This window comes from Bos mutus, chromosome 12 (assembly GCF_027580195.1).
Source record: "Bos mutus isolate GX-2022 chromosome 12, NWIPB_WYAK_1.1, whole genome shotgun sequence".
Lineage (NCBI taxonomy): Eukaryota > Metazoa > Chordata > Mammalia > Artiodactyla > Bovidae > Bos > Bos mutus.
Window position 1 is genome coordinate 68,912,724 of NC_091628.1, and position 23,225 is coordinate 68,935,948.

The 23,225-nt window shown below is 41.0% G+C and overlaps 1 protein-coding gene across 1 annotated transcript in view; it reads left to right on the forward strand.

Moving 5' to 3' along the window:
• Positions 1-5,412, forward strand: part of GPC6 (glypican 6) — a 1,236,352-nt gene extending 1,230,940 nt beyond the window's left edge. The window contains exon 9 of the mRNA XM_005909238.3: positions 976-5,412. Within this exon, the coding sequence (XP_005909300.1) occupies positions 976-1,178 (203 nt within the window). The 3' untranslated portion in view covers positions 1,179-5,412. The remainder of the gene's footprint in view (positions 1-975) is intronic.
• Positions 5,413-23,225: the final 17,813 nt, after the last annotated feature.

Consider the following 23,225-nt stretch of genomic DNA (forward strand, 5'->3'; position numbering starts at 1 on the left):
AACGTCATTGAAATATTGGCCAGAATATGAAATTCATTTCAGATTCCAACATGGTGGGTATGGCCTCTCACTGGATCTGAGATTCCCATGTTTTTTTAGTTGGATAATTTCAGATATCTTTTCAAACAAGTCGACTCTTTGCATCAGGTGGCCAAAGGATTGGAGCTTCAGCATCAGTGCTTCCAATGAATATTCAGGGTTCATTTCCTTTAGGATGGACTGGTTTGATCTCTCTACTGTCCAAGGGACTCTCAAGAGTCTTCTCCGGCACCACAGTTTGAAAGCATCAGTTCTTTGTCGCTCAACCTTGTCCAGCTCTCACATCCATACATGACTACTGGAAAACCCATAGCTTTGACTATAAAATGGACTTTTGTCAGCATAGTGATGTCTCTGCTTTTTATTTAGATACAGTCCACCCATCCATCACAAACCTGTCCATTAAAGAAAAACACCAATAAAGTATATTAATGCATATGTATGGAATTTAGAAAGATGGTAACAATGACCCTGTATGCGAGACAGCAAAAGAGACACAGATGTAAAGAACAGACTTTTGGACTCTGTGGGAGAAGGCAAGGGTGGGATGATTTGAGAGAATAGCATTGAAACATGTATATTACCATAAGTGAAATAGATCGCCAGTCCAAGTTCGATGCATGAGACAGGGTGCTCAGGGCTGGCGCACTGGGATGACTCTGAGGGATGGGATGGGGAGGGAGGTGGGAGAGGGTTTCAGGATGGGGAACACATGTACACCCATGGCTGATTCATGTCAATTTATGGCAAAAACCACTACAATCTTGTGAAGTAATTAGCCTCCAATTAAAATAAACATATAAATTTTAAAAATAAATAAATAAAATAAACCTAGTGGGGTGGGGTGAGGGGGTCTTCTACCAACATGCCCAAATTCTTTTGTGCCCCACTCTTTGCTGGCCTGGCTCTAACTCTTTTTCCATCTGTCCACATCAGGCGATGAATCCAGTGGCTCGGGGAGTGGCAGTGGGTGCATGGATGACGTGTGTCCGACAGAGTTTGAGTTTGTCACCACAGAGGCCCCCGCGGTGGATCCCGACCGGAGAGAAGTAGACTCTTCTGCCGCCCAGCGGGGCCCCTCCCTGCTCTCAGGATCTCTCGTCTGCGTCGCCCTGGCACTGCAGAGACTGTGCAGATAATCCTGGGTTTTCGGTCAGATGAAACTGCATTTTAGCTATTGGAACGGCCAACTCACTTCTTTTCTTACACCCCTGGACAGTGGACCATGCCACAAAAACTTACCGGTTTCCGAGAAGAGGGCAGTACTGTACTCTGCCTCCCTTTTTGTTTTCCCAAAGAGTACCGGGCACCAGACTGGACTGCTTCCTCTTTCCTTCAGCTATCTGTGGGGACCTTGTTTATTCTAGAGAATTCTTACTCAAATCTTTCGTACCAGGAGATTTTCTTACCTTCATTTGCTTTTATGCTGCAGAAGTAAAGGAATCTCACGTTGTGAGTTTTTTTTTTCCCCCATTAAAAAAAAAATAGGAAGAAAAGATCATTTTCCTTACAAAATCAGGCCAAACCCCAAGACAACTACAATTGAAACAAAGAAGCAAACAAGAGAGAAAAATAAAAGAGCTTTAATGCCGTAAGTTTGGCATTGCTAGCCAGCTCCCAGTGTAAGCTTTTCAGTAACAAATCAGGGTTACAAAATGCTTATGGGGAGAAAGTTTGACATTTTTTTCATGTAGTGGAAACACTGTTGTCTTGGAGGTCTTGCAGGCTAACCACACAATGCCCCAGCTGATTTGGAGGTACTGAGGGTAAATTTAGAATTCCATCTTTACTATGAGAGCAAAATTTGCTACAGCTCAGCATCTCTCTCTTACCTTGCCCGATTTCAATTTCAGTAATGGCATCATTTTTCTTAATTCTTTTAATTATACACTTTATAATACAGTGTCTGTCCACTGTATCCAATTGGCACAGACTTTTTGCTTCATTTTCAGTTACTAGTGGACACCTGCATGAACTCATCCCCCTCAAGGGTCTGAAATGAAAACAATCATCAACAATACAATCACTTTGCTTTAGCCACAGGCTTGACACCAATCAAATGTTTCTGCCCTGTGCTCATACCCTCCCCAAAGAAGAGTTCTTTTAATGAACCGCTGAACAATTCGATCCATAAGTGAGTTTTCATTTTTAACTATTTACTTTGTGTCAATTGGTTTCTGCATCACAAGGGCATTCTCTTACAAAATAACTCACAACAACAAAAAACGTCAAGACAAAAAATATATATATATAGTATTGACATGGAGATTTCTTTCACTTTTTTAGTCTTAGTATGATCATCTATTTTTATATCTATATATATATAAATCACAGATTTTAACTTCTTAATTCCAAGCTCAGGGTTGACACACCTTTGTAACGAAAATGTTTTGTCAACCAGCTCTTCTTGTTTTGTGCTGCTCAGAGAAGGGATTCCTCAATTATCTGTGAGCACCAAGAATCAAGAAAGAGAACTTTTTACGTATCTAACTGTCCATTTATTAAAAGTTTGCCAGGGCACACCTTTCTCGCATGAGTGTGCTTTGCCCTGGATGCTCCACACTGTACCTAACTCATGGGCAGAGCCATGGGTGTGCAGAACTGTACCGGTCATGGAAACTGTATGTGCAAGGAATGTGTTATTCATGCAAAACCATTGCTTTCAGGACAACGCCTTCAGCCTAGGATTCCTGCTTGGCACTTGGAGAGATGTCCTAATTGAACAGGCTGATTTATAGCCGAACTCTTCCACGAGGTGTGCCAAAGCCAGGCATGATGCTCCCCTTGACAGACAGAAGCAAAATAAACCAAACTGGGGCTTTATGAATACAGTTGGCTATCCATGTTTTTTATTTTTTTTGGTTTCTATGATGCTTCTGGGGTTGGGAAAAAGTAATATTTCAAGACACCATAGTATGCCAGTCACATGTTAACTAACCCATTGGCAGTCATGACACATAAGTGATATTTTTTATCTCCATACTCATCAAAATTATAATTAGTTATCGATTTAGTCATCACACTTAAGTAGAACACATGCAGCACAATAGTATTAAGTATATTTGAGCACTTTTGCAAAACTGAAAGTATTTAGAAGCATCTCTTGCTATTGTATGCCTAACAAAATATGGAACGTAGGATTCTGAGAGACTTTGTGGCATCTTTTCATTTAAATCTTTAAGAAATTAACACTTAATCTAATTCGGCATTCCATACTTCTAGAAAACCATTCATTTCACTGCCAAACTTCAGCTTCCCAGCACCAATTACACATAAAGCATCTCTACGAAGGACCAATTATTTATGTTGCTCATTGCATTTTATGTTCGGAAATCAGTATTGTCTTTCTCCAGTAATTAAGGTGCAATACAAATTAAATCAATCTTGATTTTCCAGAATATTTGAGTCATCACTTGTTTTCATAGCTTTAAGCTCCAAGTCTTTCCTTTTGAAAAAATATTTCTGCATTGCTTTCTGTGAAATAGATCAGAATGCCTTGTTTTCCCTGAGCTTTCTCCCCCCAGAGGGTTTTGTGCATGTATGTGAATACACCTTATATTAATGAATGTGAACCCATGTTCTGTACACACTAAACACACCAATAATATATAAATGCCTGCTTCATTTGTTTCCATACCTTTGTTATCAATATTATTCATATTGGTGAGCTATAGTGAACTATATGAGCCAGGCAGAAAGCTGACATCACTATCAGTTAATGATGCCACAGCAGTCATCACCCACATGGATGTGGTCAAAATATTATTCAAATTGTACTTCCTGCTTTTTATCATCATCCCACCCCATCATATGATTTTTTAGACTAATTTGACATGAGAATTTTTTTGTATCCTAAGGGAATTAGTTTACTCTAGTTAACCCATTCCAGTAAGTATTTTGGAATTTCCCCTTTCCTGCACCACCAAATTAATTTCTCTCATTTTAGCATAGTGATAGGGGATGCGATGATACTCCATTGTTTTTCCTGACCTGCCCTCTTTTGCTTTGAAGTCCCCCAAATTCTGTAATCACATCATAATCTCTGTTATGAGTAGAGAAGAACAGACTCACTGAAATCGGACGCTAGAAACAGTTGGGTGATGCTCATAACTGCAAACACTTAGCTTATTGAAGTGCCTCTATTTACATGTTCTTTAGTTATAATATGTATTTTTCTAACAGAAATACACGTCTGTAATTGGTGTATATTATACTTTGTATATGTTATAACAAAAGCTAAACAGAGGCTAAAGTCTTAAGCAGAGAAGAACGGATTGCAAATTCATGAGTTCGAGCTCCGCTTATGGTTCTGTATTAAAGGACAGACATGATGACCTTCTCTCATTTGAATGAAGGTCAAGTCAGGACTTTGATTAGAGCCATCATAGAACAGCATTAGTGCTAGCAATCTGACTCCCTTACAGTGTCTTAACCAGATCAATATCTTGCATTACTTGCTTTAATTGTAAGGGATAGAAAATACTACTTTGCCTACACTGAAAAACATGATTATTCATTGACAAGCAGTAATCATTATAAAAGTAGCATTCTGTAAATCAAACACTCTGAAAATATTATCGGACGCAGAACCCTGATATTTAATTTATATTCCCTGCTGCAGACATTAGCCTACTTTAATTCTTTAGCCATTACATACATGTTTTGGCTACACACTGAACACCAACTAAAGTCCTCAAGGAGGAATAAAACCGTAGCAGATTCCTGAGTTGTGATTCTTTTATTACTTCTCTTTGCAAGGCTAATTATCAGGTGGTTGGAGGAATGGTGGGAGGGTTAGCAAATGCACGTTTTGACTTATCCAAACCTTGCAGAAATTCAAACTCATTTACTTACAGTCACTAACAAATCTGCCTTCTAACTTTAGAAAAAGGAGGGGAGGAGAGGAGGAGTTTAGCTTTGCTAACAGAAGAGTAAAGGAGACCATAACTTATAAATTTGCGGTGTGTTCCTCCTTGGTGGAGACATTAGCCAGTGTTTGGTTTTAGGCCAAGTTCTACAAAGACAGTATTGATTTGTATGCATCCTGGAGCCTTGCTATAACACAGTTTGCTACAGCACGGGACTCAGCCTAGCATGGGGCCATTTGAACCTCAGTGAAGGTTGCATAGGTACTGAAATCTTTGACATTGCCTTGTAATGAGGTACTTCGACGAAAAGACAACTCAAGTTGGCGTAGTAGTGAGGTCTCTGTGTGCATATGCATAACATATATGCAGGACGAATATGTGCACCAATCAAACCTAAAATTTTATGTGACTGTCAAATGAATATGATTTGGGTTAAGATTTTTCATTTCTGATTTGGATAGAAAATTGCTATTAATCTTGTATTAAAATAGTTTTTAAAAATCTACCAGTGCCCTTTCTGCATTTTCTTAATTATTTTCATAGTCTAAATTTCAGAACTCTTGAATTATTTTGTTTGAGAACATTTTAGAAGCTGCACTATTTTAAAAAAGAAAAAGAACCATAGGTTAAATCAGCACCACCCACTGAAGTACACTTGGCATTTGAAATCAAGAACTTTTCAAACTTTAGAATATTTAGAGCTTTCCAAATGTATATCTTGAGTTTGAGCAAGCTCCGGGAGTTGATGAGGGACAGGGAAGACTGGCATGCTGCAGTCCATGGGGTCGCAAAAAGTTGGACACAACTGAGCAACTGAACTGAACTGATCGAAGATGCTATACCTCTCTTCTTTTGTGTTGGTTTCTTCTCTAAAATAAAATTTAGTAGCTTGAGAATTGATGTCAGTACTTTATAAAAAATGTCAGAAAATAAGATGTGAAAGAACTAACACTTTTCCAGATTTAGCAAATTGCCTTGCCTTTTTATTTCTGGAAGCTCCCATGCTCCCAGGGATGCTAAATACTGTATAACATGCTAAAGATTCATTTAGCAGACTTATATTAAACTCTTACTTGACACTAAACCTGCTCTAGGTGCCAGTCACTGGTTATCAAAATGGCCATCTGGGAAGTATTCATTCTTTACTATAGTTACTCATAATTATTACAAATACATCACTGATTTTAAAAATGTTCTTTTAAATAAAGAAATCTATGTAAATAAAGTTATCACAAATATAACACTGTAAGCAACATTATAATTTTTAAACATTACAATTTAGCTCACATTATTACTATGTTGACTTCTATTAAGGAAAGGGATTCCTATAAAACAGTTAACTTTAGGATGGTGGTAGTGTTTAGTCCCCAAGTCCTATCTGACTCTTTTGTGACCCCATGGACTGTAGGCTACCAGGCTCCTCTGTCCATGGGATTTACCAGGCAAGAATACTGGAGTGGATTGCCATTTCCTTCTCCAGGGGATCTTCCTGACCCAGGAATCGAACCAGAGTCTCCTGAATTGGCAGGCAGGGTTCTTTAAGATTGAACCACCTGGTAAGCACTTAACTTCAGGATCAGATCAGATCAGATCAGGCGCTCAGTCGTGTCCGAATCTTTGCGACCCCATGAATCGCAGCACACCAGGCCTCCCTGTCCATCACCAGCTCCCAGAGTTCACTCAGACTCATGTCCATCGAGTCAGTGATGCCATCCAGCCATCTCTTCCTCTGTCGTCCCCTTCTCCTCTTGCCCCCAATCCCTCCCAGCATCACAGTCTTTTCCAATGAGTCAACTCTTCTCATGAGGTGGCCAAAGTACTGGAGTTTCAGCTTTAGCATCAATCCTTCCAAAGAAATCCCAGGGCTGATCTCCTTTAGAATGGACTGCAGGATAATTCCATCTAAAAACCAGAATATAACAATTCTATTTGAAAATAAACTGAAACCAATTTCATGGAAAGAAAAAAAGCTTTCAAAGGGTTTTGAAAAAAATAATAAAACCACAGCCAGGTTTATCAACAATATTTATTTTAATTTGCTCTTTGGATAAAGGGACTAAGATATAGTCAGAATATACACATAAATATGAAAGAGGACATTGATTTTTCAAATACTAACTTGTGAAATAGCTAGAAAGATGTAGCCATAATTCTTACTGTTCAAACAGACATTCCCAATTCATTTAGTACAGATACATCTCCATTCCACAGACACATTTATTTGCAGATATAAACATGTGCTAAGTGTATTTTGTCAGCTCACGGAGGACACAGCAAAGCTAAGATGAACTAGACACCTGCTTTTGTAGTTTGCACACCTTGAAATAGCAGAGTAAGTAAATGAAAATTTTACCCAGCAAGTGTTCAAGTTTGGAGAGAAGCAGAAAGGAGACAAATAAATTGGATTTGAGGCGAGTGGAAGAGTATTTACCTCGAATAAAGCCATCTGCTCTTCAATAGGAACTGTCTGTGGAGTTTTAAAATAAAAGAAAAAAAAATTGACTTAGGCAACAATAGTCATCTATTCTTCCAAAAAAGAATGTGAGAAACACTAAATCATATGCCAGATACAGTTCTGGGTACCAGAGCAAGAGGCCAGAAAGGACTGAGACAGAGGGCTTCCCTGGCGGACCAGTGGTTAAGAATCCACCTGCCAATGCAGAGGACAAGGGTTCAATCCCTGGTTCGGGAAGACTCCACATGCCAAGGAGCAACTAAGCCCATGGGCCACAACTACTGAAACCCAAGTGCTCTAGAACCCATGCTCCACCAACACGAGAAGCCACGACAAGGAGAAGCCTGTACACTGTAGCCAGAGAGTGGCCCCTCTTGCTGCAACTAGAGAAAGCCCATGTGAAGCAATGAAGACCCAGAGCAGCCAAAAAATATATATGTATACAATTTTTAAAAAGTTTGCCCAAAATAAAAGAACTGAGACAGAAACTGGCTAATGACTAAGGAGGAGATGCCCCTTGAGACCAGTGGTCCAGGGGAGCCCCAGGTGATACTCAGGCTGTGATCTAATGATGGGAAGACGGTGCCATGTGCAGACCTGGGGACGGGGACTGCCTGGTGGAGTAGAAGCAAATGTCAGGATCTTAGCCCCAAAATGAGGGTGGCTGAGGACCAGTCGGTGAGCTGTTGCATGGTGGGAGATGGTTGAAGAGTTGAAGAAGCCATGCGAAGCTTAACAGCCAAAACCCTGGTTTTTTACCTTCTGGTGAACCCAGAACCTCAGAAGGACCCATCTCTACACAGCCCTGCTGGTGGCACTTATTAGTATTTTAAAGCACATTTTAACAAAGAACTATGCTAAGGTCTTTATGTACTTGATCTTCATAGCATCTCTATGACATAGAAATAAAAATGTTCATTTTATATTGAATAAAATTAAACACAGTGAGATGAATTAACTTGCCCAATGACACAGGCGAGGCCACGATAGAAACTGAGATCTGTAACAAGTAGGCAGAAAAGTGGCCATATGTAAGGGTAACTGCAGTTTTTTATTATACATGCAATTGAATTATCTGAGGGTTTTCTGAGAATTGGCAGCAAGTGTGTGAGCAGGCATTCATAGATGTTTATTTACACAGAGGATATATATTAAAACTTTATTCTGACATGTAGTACCATTTGGGCTTCCCTGGTGGCTCAGCAGTAAAGAATCCTCCTGCAATGCAGGAGCTGCAGGAACCACAGGACACATGGATTTGATCCCTAGTTCGGGAAGATCCCCTGGAGGAGGGTATGGCAACCCACTCCAGTATTCCTGCCTGGAGAATCCCACGGACAGTGGAGTCTGGCAGGCTATTGTCCATAGCACCGCAAAGCGTCAGACACGACTGAATCGACTAAGCATGCATTCGCACGCATGTAGTACCATTTACTTGCTTTCTGTTTCCTTTTTTGCAAAATTAAAATCCTATGTAGACAAATGACTGACTCTGGGTTTCATGCATAGTATTGAACTTATAAGCCATTGTGAACCAAAGTTTGATGTCTAGGACAGGAAAACATGTCCTAAATCTAAATCTGCTTTCCCCCTCTATTTGTCAAGTTGGCTTGAACATCATATTTACAGAAAACAAGTCATCCACAGGGCTTAGCCTGACTCACAGGCTTCTTCCTATTCATCATTGTTGTTGTTTAGCCGCTAAGTTGTGTCCGACTTTTTTGAGACCCCATGGACTATAGCCCACTAGGTTCCTCTCTCTATGGGATTTCCCAGGCAAGATACTGGAGTGGGTTGCCCTTTCCTTCTCCAGGGGATCTTCCCTACCCATCAAACCCATGTCTCCTGCATTAGATTCTTTAGGACTGAGCCACCAGGGAAGCCCTACTATGCATTAGCCTTGTCTACAATTTGTTGTCCACTCAGGCAGTGAAGTGAACGGAAAATATGAATCAAGACAATGCAATAGTTAGATCAAACAGACAAGTAGTCTGGCTGCTTTGTTGACTGACTTGAGTGCATCTTGAAAGTATGACACTGAGACCCAGCTGAATCAAAGTTCTCGTAATAGTCTCAGTTAAAATAAAGACCAGATGATGGATCCCACGTGCCTCTCTTCTTCACGGAGTTAGAGCTCCTTCTATTGTTGGAGTCCTTCTCAGGTCATCACCTTCCTTACCTGAGAGAATTGAGGTTACTGATTACAGGTTTTATTCTCTTTCAAAGATACTCCTTGGACATTTCATAAAGATAGATGAATATCAAGTTAGGGAAAGGTTGGCCTACAAAACTCTACTTCCTTTTCTGTCATGACATAAAATGCCTTCTATTTACAAAAAGCATTTCACCCTCAAGGGTGCTTTCGAATCTATTTTCCTTCATAATCTCCACCACACCTCCACAAACTAGGTAAGAATTAGTCATCCTTATTTTACAGATCAGAGACACTGCCTAGTGGAGCCAAAGTCCTCTTAGTGTGTTTATTCACCCCCTTGCTGCTTTTTCTCTCCCTCACTCCCAATCCAACCAAATCTTAAGGACTTCCCTGTGAGTCATTCTGGCTTCTATCAACCTCTCATTCATTTATAGAACCAGCCCTCAGTAGCTCAGCCACAGGAACACAGGAGCAAATTCTCCAAGCTAGGTCTCAGTAGAATGATACCCCAAGAGTCTTCTACTTCATCTCTGGTCCTGAATCATATACTGGGAATCAGCATGTACTGAACTCCTGCATGTGAAAACTTAGATGTCCCCAAATTATATCAACCCAAAGAAGTTTCAGGGCTCCCCTGGTGGCTCAGTCAGTAAAGAATACACCAGCAATGCAGGAGACCACCTGTAACACAGGAGAAGTGGGTTTGATCCCTGGGTTGGGAAGATGCACTCCAGTATTCTTGCCTGGGAAATTCCATGAACAGAGGAGCCTGGTGGGCTATAGTCCATGCAGCCGCAAGAGTCAGATATGACTGAGCAACTAAACCACCAAAGAAGTTTCACCCAAACACCTTTATTAAAAAGCTTGTTGGTAACACCATAGCGATTTCACTGATTTTTGTTTGTTTGAAATATCACATATGAATTGGCATGTTCAGGCTGTATTTCTATAACCAAAGATAAGCCCAGATTCTGTGCATGTGTTTGTTTTTAAGCCTGGAGGTCTTTTGTCTTTAACTGAAAAGAGAAAATTTTACATTGAATAGTGTCTTAGTAGACAGAGAGCATGAGCCATGAGAAACATGAAAGCAAAATGTATTTCTCCAGGAAAAACATAAATAAAGACTTCCCCTACATCCAAAGTCTTTCTTGTACTGGAAGAATCCTGTAATCTTTCCCCTCCTTGTGCCCACAAGCAGGGAGAGTGAGGTAAAATGGAGCGGAAGAGATAAAATTGAAGCAAGAGAAAGAGTAGAGATCCAGTGGCATTGCCATTTGCAACACATGATGTTTCCTACATTATTTCGATCAATTCTGAACCTTCACTGTGAAAGCCTCCTCTCAAATGAAAGACACCTTACAGACAACATAAAATAATGGCATTTAAGGAAAAACTTAAGTCACAGAGAAATGCCAACAAGCATATGAAAAGATGTTCAACCTCATTAATCATCAAGGAAATGCAAGTCAAAATAACTATGAGCTAATACTTCACAACAGGTAAGATGAAAGTGAAAGTGTTACTTGTTTAGTCGTGTCTGACTCTTTGCAAACCCATGGACTGTAGCCACCAGGCTCCTTTGTCCATGGGATTCTCCAGGCAAGAATACTAGAGTGGATTGCCATTTCCTCCTCCAGGGGATCTTCCTGACCCAGGGATCCAACCCAGGTTTCCTGCATTGCAGGCAGATTCCTTACCATCTGAGCCACCAGCGACTTATTCAAGATGACCACTATCAAAAAAAAAAGAAAAGGAAAATAGAAATCATAAGTGTTAGCGAGGATGCAGAGAAATTGGAACCCTTGTGCACTATTGGTGGGAATGTAAAATGGTGCAACTATTGTGGAAAAGAGTATAAAGATGCCTTTAAAAACTAAATACAGAATTACCACATGATTCAGCATTAGCACACTTTCAGGTATATACCCAAGAAGATTCAAAATGGGACCTTGAAGAGAGATTAGCACTTGCACTTTCACTGCAGTATTACTCATAATAGCCAAGAGATAGAAGCAGCCTACACTCATCAATGAATGAATGGACAAGAAATGTGGTATACACATACAATGGAATACTAGTCAGCCATAAAAAAAAAGAAGAGACTACTTTCATACGCTACCAAGTGGATGAACCTGGAGGAGCTTATGCTGAGTGAAACAAAGCAGCCACAAAAAGACATATGAGTGGTGATTTCCCGGGACTGTGGGGTCTAGTGGGAAGGGGAGTCGCTGTTCAAAGAGTTCAGTTTTGCAAGATGAAAAATCTCCAAAGACCTGTTGCACAAGAAGGCACATGTACTGTACTATATACACTTACAAATTATTAAGATGGTAAACTTTATGTTACGTAGTCTTCACCACAATATAAATATATAAGTAGAGAGATGGATAAAAATGCATGTGCCCTGTTTCCAGGAAGTGCAGAGTCTAACGTAAGTGTGGGAATACAGAGCAAACTCATAAACAGCTCAATGTGTAACTGCTGTGATAAATGTGATAAAGGCTTTCACCATGCACTATGGAGTAGAGAGGCAATGGGGTTTGTGGAAAGAGAACTGGTCTAAAAAAAAGACAAGACAAGAAACCTCAGAGGGACTGTGTACATTGAATGATTGAGTACTCTTCTCCACTCACAAGTTATAAATAAGAAGTCTCAAAGTCCCAAATTGTTTGAGACAGTCCCAGTTATACCTGTTGTTCCAATGTAATTATTAATAGCACCCCTTTCCCTCTCTGGAGAGTGTCCCTGGTCTGAATGACAAATTACATGATCACCCTGGGTATGAATAATGGTTATTCACAAGACCAATTTGCACTCAAAGGTACATGACACCTTACAATTTTTCAAAATACCCACCCAACTAAAGATGTACTAGGTAATATTACTGACAACTAAGCTTCCCATTTAAATTCACCCTGCCTACTTCTATTGAAAAACATCTGGAATCAGAATCAAGAATCCAAAAATAACTCTGACATCATCAATTACACTGTATAATCTCAGCTTTACAAACGCCCACCTCTAATCACCTCAGAATGGACCATATTTGGAACTTGATCCCAGGTGAATTACTGTTCTTCAGTTATTTTGCTGGATATGCCAGTGAACAAAACCACTGAGAGTTGGGGCTGCCCTAGAAGTTGCATTCTGATTCCATTTGCTGCTCCTGGAAGGATGTAGTTGGAGACATGTTTTCTCTGTTTGCAATCTTAGCAGTCCCAAAACAAGCACAATCATTTCCTTCTGTTTCTTCACTCACGTGCATGGTCAATTTCTTGATGAATAATTCTCAACCCACAGCTCTCAATCTTTCTCCTGCCCTAGCACACAGGACACATGATGTTCACTCAGGTGGTGTCAATAATTTCCTGTGCATTAATTGTACCCTTCACTTTTCTCTCCTGCTCAAAAGAGCATATAAGAATGCAAGAAAGCAATGGGCTTCCTAGGTGGCTCAGATGGTTAAAAAAAAATCTGCCTGTAATGTGGGAGACCCAGGTTCAATCCCTGGACCCGGGAAGATCCCCTGGAGAAGGGAATGGCTACCCACTCCATTATTCTTGCCTGGAGAAGTCCATGGACAAAGGGGCCTGGTGGGCTACAGTCTATGGGATGGCAGAGTCAGACACGACTGAGTGACTAACACACGCAATGGGTATAAAGTTATCACAAAGATAATGGGAATTCACTCCAAATCATAGTCATTCACACATGTTATTCATTTAATTATTATTTCTAACAAACTACTTGCAACACTGTCCAGTAGATTGCTACCTTGGACTTATAAAACCGTGTGCCGTTCCCTTAACATCTGGGAGGATGTGTTCCAGAGAGAACAAAGTGTGATATAAAAAGTGCCACCTGCTGATGCCCAACATATAAAAAGATACCTCTTCGACTGAAGGCCTCTGTCAGAAAAGAACTTACTTTGATTAAATCAGTCAGCCCTTCAAAGTCTTCTTTAGGCTCTGTTTTGTAGGAGCATGTGTTCCTAAAGACATTCTTCAAAAATCAGCTGGGCATAAATGTGTAGGTTTGCATTGTCTATAAAATAAAGATGAAAGTGTCTACTAAAATTAAAAATATGACACAAAAAATGATGTAAAACTTGCAAGATAAAGCCAATGAGTTCAATTCAATTAATATATTTATACTGTGATATATGTTTGGGAAGGCTTATAATTGATTAAAATATATTCCTCTCCTCAAGGAGAAAATAATAATACCTACTTAAAAAAGAATAATGAAACCAATGTCAATAGTAACAATAGGAAATTGGTCAAATCCTTTCCCATATATTAATTCATTTTATTCTAAAACTAAGATATCTTTTAAAAGAGTAGGTACTATTATTGTCCTAATTAGACAAATGAGGAAACTTAGTACAGACAAGCTAAATGCGTCTTCCAAGGTCACATACATGTAGAATTGAGAAGATACAGAAAAATGCTGAAGTCATTACAGTAGTTAATGTTTGGAAACATCCTAAGTATCCAGCAATGGATGAATGGATAAAACATGGCGTATGCATGCAACAGAATATTACTCATGAGAAGTAAGAGAAAGCTCGCCATGAGAAAGAAGACGAGCCTGCCATTCTCTTACTCATGAGAAGTAAGAGAAAGCTTGCCATGAGAAAGAAGGCAAGCCTGCCATTCCCAATAACATGGATGGATGTCCTCATGACCTTGAGGACATTATGCTAAGTGAAGTAAGTCAGACAGAAAAAGAAAAACACTGTATCATATCACATACATGGAATTTAAAAAGCTGAACTCATAAAATAAGAAAATAGAATGGGATTAGCAAAGGCTGAGGATGGGGCAAATGGGAGATGTAGGTCAAAAGATGTTGATCAAACTTCTAGTTATAAAGATGAATAATTTCCGGACATCTAGTATATGGCATCGGAGAAAGTGATGGCACCCCACTCCAGTACTCTTGTCTGAAAAATCCCATGGACAGAGGAGCCTGGTAGGCTGCAGTTCATGGGGTCGCTAATAGTCGAACACGACTGAGCGACTTCCCTTTCACTTTTCACTTTCATGCATTGGAGAAGGAAATGGCAACCCACTCCAGTGTTCTTCTTGCCTGGAGAATCCCAGGGACGGGGGAGCCTGGTGGGCTGCCGTCTATGGGGTCGCACAGAGTCAGACACGACTGAAGTAACTTAGCAGCAGCAGCAGCAGCAGTATATGGCATGGTGATTATAGTTTATAATACTGTATTTAAACTAGAAATTCCCAAAGACAGGTCTTAAATATTCTCATTATACAAAAAAATGGTCATTATGTGACAATGGAGGTGTTAGCCAAGGCTATAGTGGTAATCCTGGTGGTAGTAAAGAATCTGCCTGCAATGCAGGAGACAGGGGTTCAATCCCTGGGTCAGGAAGATCCCCTGAAGAAGGAAATGGCAACCCACTTCAATATTCTTGCCTGGGAAATCCAATGGACAGAGGAACCTGGTGGTGGGCTACAGTCTACGGGGTCACAAGAGTCAGACGTGAGTTAGTGACTGAACCTCCACCACCACCAGAGTAGTAATCACTTTGCAACATTTAAGTGTGTCAGATCAACACCTTGTACTCCTTAAACTTATGCAGTGTTATATGTCAATTATACGTCAATGAAAGCAGGAAAGAAAAAGGAAAAATGTTGAAATCTCAGAGCTGGAAACCCAGTGTGGTTACTTGAGGAGGTACACAGCTCTGATTGAACAGAGGCCAGGTTCTGCCTGCCATGCAGTGGTGTGAAGGCGGGGGGCGGCCTACCTTTGAAATAATGACCTAGCATGGACTTCACTGTGGGCACAGTCCATGAAAAATAGTCAGTGATCATCTGATTTCCATGTATGCTTTTACTCTGCCAAGATTTTCCAGATGATATTTCCTGTACATACCCTGGGTTATGGGGAGAATGCATAGCTCTGGGAGGATATATGTTAAGCCATATGTATACGCACATATATAATCAAATAAGGTGGCACAGCGGTAAAAAAAATCCACAGCAGGAGATGCAAGAGAACCAGCTTCAATCCCTGGGTCAGGAAGATCCCCTGGAGTAGCAAATGGCAACCCACTCCAGTATTCTTGCCTGGAGAATCCCTAGGACAGAGGAGCCTGGCGGGCTCCATAGGGCCGCAAACAGTCAGACACGACTGAGTGACTGAGCACAGCACACATACGCACATGTATACAGGCTAGAGTAATTGAGCAAAAGGAGATCTGAGTTTTTTTCTCCCCCAACTCCGTGTACTCTAAAGACATGAATGAGGCAAGATATTGACTCCAAAGTTTGCATTCAAGCTCACAGGGGTCTTGAAGACATTGAGATAAACCAGATTGGCTTTGCCCCACATAAAAGATCATCTAACCTCTTGATGGAATTACAGCTTTATCAATAAATTTTTCCATTTATTACTGTATGTGCAGCACCCCATCGTCTAGAGGCTATCAGAAAATCCCATCCCAGCTGCTGGGATGTGATTAGCCTAATCACAGTACTTTTCTACCCCAGCCCTGCTCCGGCTGTGGGGATGGGGAGGGGCTGGGAGAGGAGAGTTTGGCGACGACTAGAAGAAGGTGCTTGACATTTCCTCCACGCTCCCTGTCAGCGTGACTGCCCTTCACTCTCCACTTCGCCCTAAGCCTTTATTAACCCAGTGTGGAATGTGGCAATTTTGTAAGCCGTGGCCATTACAGTAAATACCATTTCCCCCAGTAAGGCCCCCCTTCGCTGCTGTGTGCCCTGCGCTTGTTTAGCTCATGATATTTCCTGCCAAGTATTTGAGAGACAGTGCTCAGAAATCGCCAGGCAGCTCGACTGAAATACCAAGTCCCCATCCATCAGGGAAAGAAGCAGGCTGCAGGGACGCTGTGTTTTGTATTTGCTCTCCATTCATTAAGTGTTTCTCGCTGAGTCTGACTTTTCCACAAATATTGACGCTAGAGCTGACTAATGACTCTACGAACACCAAACTCATGGTGGTGATTACGCATCTTTGGAAAGTGCTTAATAAATACTATTAAAAGATTCTGTTTTACAGTGATCACGATCATGCCAGATGTGATATTGTGCTTCTAGACAAAGGCAATCTTGAAAAGCTTTCCCGGTAACATTTAAAAACTAATCCTGTAGTTGGTTGCCTAGCAAGATGCCTCATAAGCGTTTAAAACACATAAGAGCTTTGAGCTCAGATAAAGAATGAGTTACCAGATGGTGACAGTAATTACCCTGTCCCCAAACTCGAATTGTATTTACCTTGTCTTTTGCCTACCAGGTTGCCAATGTGATATCCCAGCTTTCCAACTGGAGCACACCTTTTCATATTTCCTGCCAGTACACATATATTAATGAACATGTACTTTTATTAATAATGTAAGACAAGAATATTTCACCATGTTGCTACACCTCCTGCCTGAGATAGATCATAAAGGACAAGGATAAAATTTAATTTGCAATAAATCTTTGGAGCCAGAGTAATAGTTGCCCAGGAGTTCTTTGTCAGAGCATTCTTGGCTTTTTCATTAAGTACTCAGCCACTAAATTCTTTTCAACTCTGGCAGAAGCAGCCAGGGAACACTTTGGAAGCTCTATAAAAGGCATTCTCCTAATCTTCAAATCGTTGGAAAGACTCTTTAGCATCTGTTAAAAAAATTTTTTTTTCCTTCTAATCTGCCTGAAACGAATAAGGAGAAAATTCTGAGATGTTTCTTAATTAAGCAATAAGAAATGGTGGAGGGTGGTCTGTGCTGAGTTAATCACTGTTGTAAAGCATGAAAAAAGGAAAAGAGTTAAGTACCTCTAGATCCCTAGTCGCCTAATTTCCCAGCGAATGTGCCTTGTTCTTATTAAGAAGTCTTTTCTTATTTCAAAATGGGAAGATCCAAATATGGAAAAGCTTGTGTGCAAGGGAAAGGGTCAAGGCTATGAGTGAGGCAGGGAAAAAAAAAAAAAAAAACCCAGCAAATTTCTCCCTTAGCCTTGGAGAGGGATGAGAAGAGGAAGGGAATTGTGAAGGCAAGGGGGCTCTTGTTCCTGCACTGTCATTATTCAGTCCAGTGGTTTTGGGAGTGGCCTTTAGAACTGCCTCCTTAACTGGAAGAGAATACAGTTCTAAGAACTGCTAGATGTAGGGCGGTAGTGGCCCTAATTCCTCGTAGCTCGGTTGGTAAAGAATCTTCCTGCAGCACAGGAGACGCAAGTTTGATTCCTGAGTTGGGAAGCTCCCCTGGAGAAGAGAATGGCAACCCATTCCAGTATTCTTGCCTGGAGAATTCCATGGACAGAGGAGCCTAATCAGACACAACTTAGTGACTAAACCACCCCAAGAAGCACAAGCCCTCTTAACCTAAAGAAATTCCTAGCGTGATTCTGAGATATATATTCATTCAGTGGGGCTTCCCTGGTGGCTCAGACAGTAAAGAATCTGTCTGCAATGTGGGAGACCTGGGTTCGATCTCTGGGTCAGGAAGAGCCCTGGAGAAGGGAATGGCTACCCACTCCAGTATTCTTGCCTAGAGAATTCCATGGACAGAGGAGCCTGGCAGGCTACAGTCCATGGGGTCACAAAGAGTCAGACATGACTGAGAGACGAATACACCATTCATTCAATATACAGCTGGTAAAGACAGATCTGGGAGCAGAAATCTTTCTCCCCCAAATCAGCTTGTAATCTCCCTCTTTTTTTTTTTTTTTATGCCCTTGCTTTTCCCCATTTTTATTTTTTATAGAACATCTTGGACATGAAGAGTGACAGTGATGTATAATGGGATATTTGATTGGTAGCTGCCACTTGGCAGCCTTCTGTATTTTTTTTTTTCTGTTTATATTTGCCTGGCTTTCCAGACCATTCCACATCTTCCAAAGTAACCCTGACTCCTGAGCTGTTCAGGAATAACAGAAGGGTTCTGATTTCTTTTTTTTTTTTAATTTCAGGTATACACGTGCTCCCCATCCCGTACCCTCCTCCCTCCCCCCTCCCCACACCATCCCCCCGGGCCGTCCCAGCGCACCAGCCCCAAGCATCCAGCACCGTGCACCGAACCCGGACTGGCACCCCGCCTCACACATGACACTTCACATGCCTCAATGCCACTCCCCCAAATCCTCCCACCCTCTCCCTCCCCCACAGAGTCCATAAGACCGTTCCATACATCAGTGTCTCCTTCGCTGTCCTGTATACAGGGTTATCGTTACCATCTTTCTAAATTCCATATATATGCGTTAGTATACTGTATTTATGTTTTTCCTTCTGGCTTACTTCACTCTCCCTCTTTATAATCATCAAAAAGGTGATCACCTAAATCCTTAAACCTGCTTTCTAGTCCCTCTTTTTGAAATAGAGGGAAATGGGGCAGGGCACAACCTTTAAAGGAATGGCATAGTCATCAGTTCAGTTCAGTTCAGTCACTCAGTCACGTCATGTCCGACTCTTTGCAACCCCATGAATCGCAGTACGTCAGGCCTCCCTGTCCTTCACCAACTCCCAGAGTTCACTCAGACTCACATCCATCGAGTTGGTGATGCCATCCAGCCATCTCATCCTCTGTCGTTCCCTTTTCCTCCTGCCCCCAATCCCTCCCAGCATCAGAGACTTTTCCAATGAGTCAACTCTTCGCATGAGGTGGCCAAAGTACTGGAGTGTCAGCTTTAGCATCATTCCTTCCAAAGAACACCCAGGACTGATTTCCTTTAGAATGGACTGGTTGGATCTCCTTGCAGTCCAAGGGACTCTCAAGAGTCTTCTCCAACACCACAGTTCAAAACCATCAATTCTTCAGTGCTCAGCTTTCTTCACAGTCCAACTCTCGCATCCATACATGATCACAGGAAAAACGATAGCCTTGACTAAACGGACCTTTGTTGGCAAAGTAATGTCTCTGCTTTTCAATGTGCTATCTAGATTGGTCATAACTTTCCTTCCAAGGAGTAAGCGTCTTTTAATTTCATGGCTGCAGTCACCATCTGCAGTGATTTTGGAGCTCAAAAAGATAAAGTCTGACACTGTTTCCACTGTATCCCCATCTATTTCCCATGAAGTGATGGGACCAGATGCCATGATCTTTGTTTTCTGAATGTTGAGCTTTAAGCCAACTTTTTCACTCTCCTCTTTCACTTTCATCAAGAGGCTTTTTAGTTCCTCTTCACTTTCTGCCACAAGGGTGGTGTCATCTGCATATCTGAGGTTATTGATATTTCTCCCAGCAATCTTGATTCCAGCTTGTGCTTCTTCCAGCCCAGTGTTTCTCATGATGTACTCTGCATATAGCCATAGGACATGACAAAAACTGGTCAGAACCAACTTAGGTCCAAGATGGTGGAAGAGTTGACTTCCAATAGACCTTGAACCTCATTATATGCTTATTGTAATGCATTATTATATGCTGACTGTAATACATTAGCATGCTAAATGATATACCCAGCAGAGCCATGACCATTCTGAGCCTAACCATAAAGCCCAAAAAGCGGATGTTGGCTCAATTTCTGGAAATCTCTACTCCTTTCCAAAAATAATTAAAATATTCTCCCACTCATCAGCCTGTGAAATTACCCAGCCCATAAAAACGAACCAATCATATTTCAAAGTTCTCTCTCTCTCTCTCCTGAGATGGTCCACACTTGGTCTGTGGAATATGTGTGCATGTGTGTTCAATGGCTCAGTTGTGTTCAACTCTTTGTGACCCCATAGACCTGCCAGACCCCTCTGCAGAATTTTCTACCTAAACAAATCCACTTCTTACCTATTACCTCATCTCTGAATCCTTTGTCATGAAGCAAGAACCTCAAATTCACCAGCAACATTTTCAAACTAAGACTCAGAGCCCCTGATACTCTCCTTTCCAGAGAATCTAGAACTCTCCAGAAAAGCATTGCAGCTCAAACTTACTATCTCTTCCAGCCAATGACCCAGGAGTTGTTCCTGCTATGCTTATTCAATTCTGAGTTTAACACCAGGAATTCACTCTGGAACAGTCTTTGACACTGTTGTACACACTTCTCACCTCTGTGAAAAATTGACTTATGCTTAGATGACCTAATTTTATGGAATGTCTTGTTAACGACAGCTACAATAGCAACACAAACAACAGAAACCTCTGTTGGCTCTGCCAACATAACTGTGATTTTCATTCTCATATGAATTGGATGCAACATGCCACTCACTCACTTTGTATTGTGTATCTTTTCACTTTCATTTGCTGTTTTATGCCCCAAATAGACCAAACTCTGGTGTTTGCAAAATCTACATTAAATACTAGAATTAAGTACCTAGCTAATGTTTTTGTACTTTCTCCTCAGCATGGTCAATCTTCATGATTTGCAGATTCCATATCTGCAAATTTGTATACTTGCTAAAACTTGTTAGTTCCAAACCAATACTCAGGCACTTCTACAGTTACCCACAGACACACATACGCATGGAGCAGTGAAGAATAAGAGTCCCTTGAGCACACATCCCAGCTGAGGTCAAACAAGATGATGCCCTGGTCTCTCATTTCAGTTCCTCGATTATAAATGAGATCATTTTGCAGGTCTTCGCTGGTGGCTCAGTGTAATCTGCCTGCAGTGCAGAAGACACGGGTTCGATCCCTGAGTCAGGAAGATCCCCTGGAGAAGGGAATGGCAACCCACTCCAGTATTCTTGCCGGGGAAACCCCACAGACAGAGGAGTCTGGCGGGCTACAGTCCATGCTGTCATAAAAGAATTGGACACGACTTAGCAACTAAACAACAACAAGAGCAATCCTTTTTGCAGTCTATTTAGTGTCATGCTGTTCACATTTTTGTGGTTTTTTGTTGGTGATTTTGCTGTTTAATGGTCCCTAAGCATAGAGCTGAAACACTGTCTAGCATTCCTAAACTCAAGGAGTCTATGACGTGTCTTACAAACAAAATGCATATGCTAGATAAGCTTTATATTGCACACTGAAAGTTTTAAATGGAAATATAAGTGTATTTGACTCTTGCAGAAGTCATTCACATTACACAATCTATATCCATTCTTTTCTCTTTATTTCTAACACCAATGTTGGTTTATTATCATTTTATTTTGAAACCAATCTTATTTTCCCACTCTCTGAGCCTCAAAGCAAAACAAATGAATAAAAATCTTTACTCCATCTTTGAGTTTTTCAGTTCACAATAAATTATCAAACTGCAGATGAAGACACTCCCTGAGGTTATCAGCATTTCCTTTGTAATGATGTAAGGACTGGCATGATCAACTATATGCTACAAACCAAATTCTACATGAGTTGCATGTTTTCTTAAAGGTTCAAAGGCTAACTGTAAATCAGTTCAGTTCAGTTCAGTTCAGTCGCTCAGTCATGTCCGACTCTTTGCAACCCCATGAATCGCAACCCGCCAGGCCTCCCTGTCCATCACCAACTCCCAGAGTTCACTCAGACTCACATCCATCTAGTCAGTGATGCCATCCAGCCATCTCATCCTCTGTCGTCCCTTCTCCTCCTGCCCCCAATCCCTCCCAGCATCAGAGTCTTTTCCAATGAGTCAACTCTTCGCATGAGGTGGCCAAAGTATTGGAGTTTCAGCTTCAGCATCATTCCCTCCAAAACTGTAAATGCTGATGTGTTATTCCTATATTTTATTTAGCTATCAAGAAACTCCAAGCTAGATTTGATGTCCTGCTCTATAATTAAATTATGTTCAGAAAAAAAAGATATTATCAATTCCTCTCTCCTTTTGTTTCATTTTAACCTTTTGATAGTTTTTCCTCTGTTTTACATTTTATTTGCCTTTGTCAGCCAAAGTTTCTGAAGGTAAGTAAGGCAAAAATCCCATGGAAATGAAACAGTCCTCCATTCCTTTTTATAATCACAAACCATAACTTCAGAGTCACCAGTGAAGATTCAGTGAATGACTGTTGAACATCTACATGCCAGGACCACTTTTAGCGTTTTCGCACAAGTTACCCAACTCAGTCCTTGCAACCAACCTATGAATAATGCACCACATTGCTTTGTGAAAGAAACTCGAGTGTCAGAGAATATATTTATATATAGTTTGGCCAACATCTAGAACCAATAAATGTTGGAAAGAGAATTTAGACCCAACTTTCTGCCTCTTAGTTCAGTGTTCTTTTAATTATATCATGTAGCTTCTCCTCTTTAGTTTAGTGGAGTCTTGAAGATCACTTAATCCCCTCCTCCCATGCCAACCTGGCAGAATGAACCTCGGAGAGGTCAGGTTGGTTACCACAAATCACTCTGCCAGCGAATGGAAGACTTGGGGCTGGATTTCAGTCTCTTGTCTCCCCACCCACAACTGTGGCTCTCTCCCCATGCCCTCTCTCTCTTTTTTTTCCAGGATCATGTTGATTCCTAAGAGAAGCATATGTACTTGCTAGAGTCATTTGCAACCAAAGATTATTTGTGACAATACTGAACAGTTTTATAAAATGTGGCCCTTTCTTGACATACAACAGAATATCTAAACAGATTATGAAAGTGTTCACATAAATACACATAGTTAAAGCAACTGTTCAAAACCTTACGCCCTTAAACTTAAAAATGGCCTGCCCTCTATAGAATGGGGATTAATCACAAACATGTTTTGCCCACTGATGTGAAGTGCTTCTGATTTGCCTTGTTTCCCTCTTCTCACATACTAATCATTTTTAGTGCAGGAGTGGCAAGGAGGCTCTGTTCTAAGTTTCTGATGAGCTGGGAAGAGGTCTCCCCATGTTC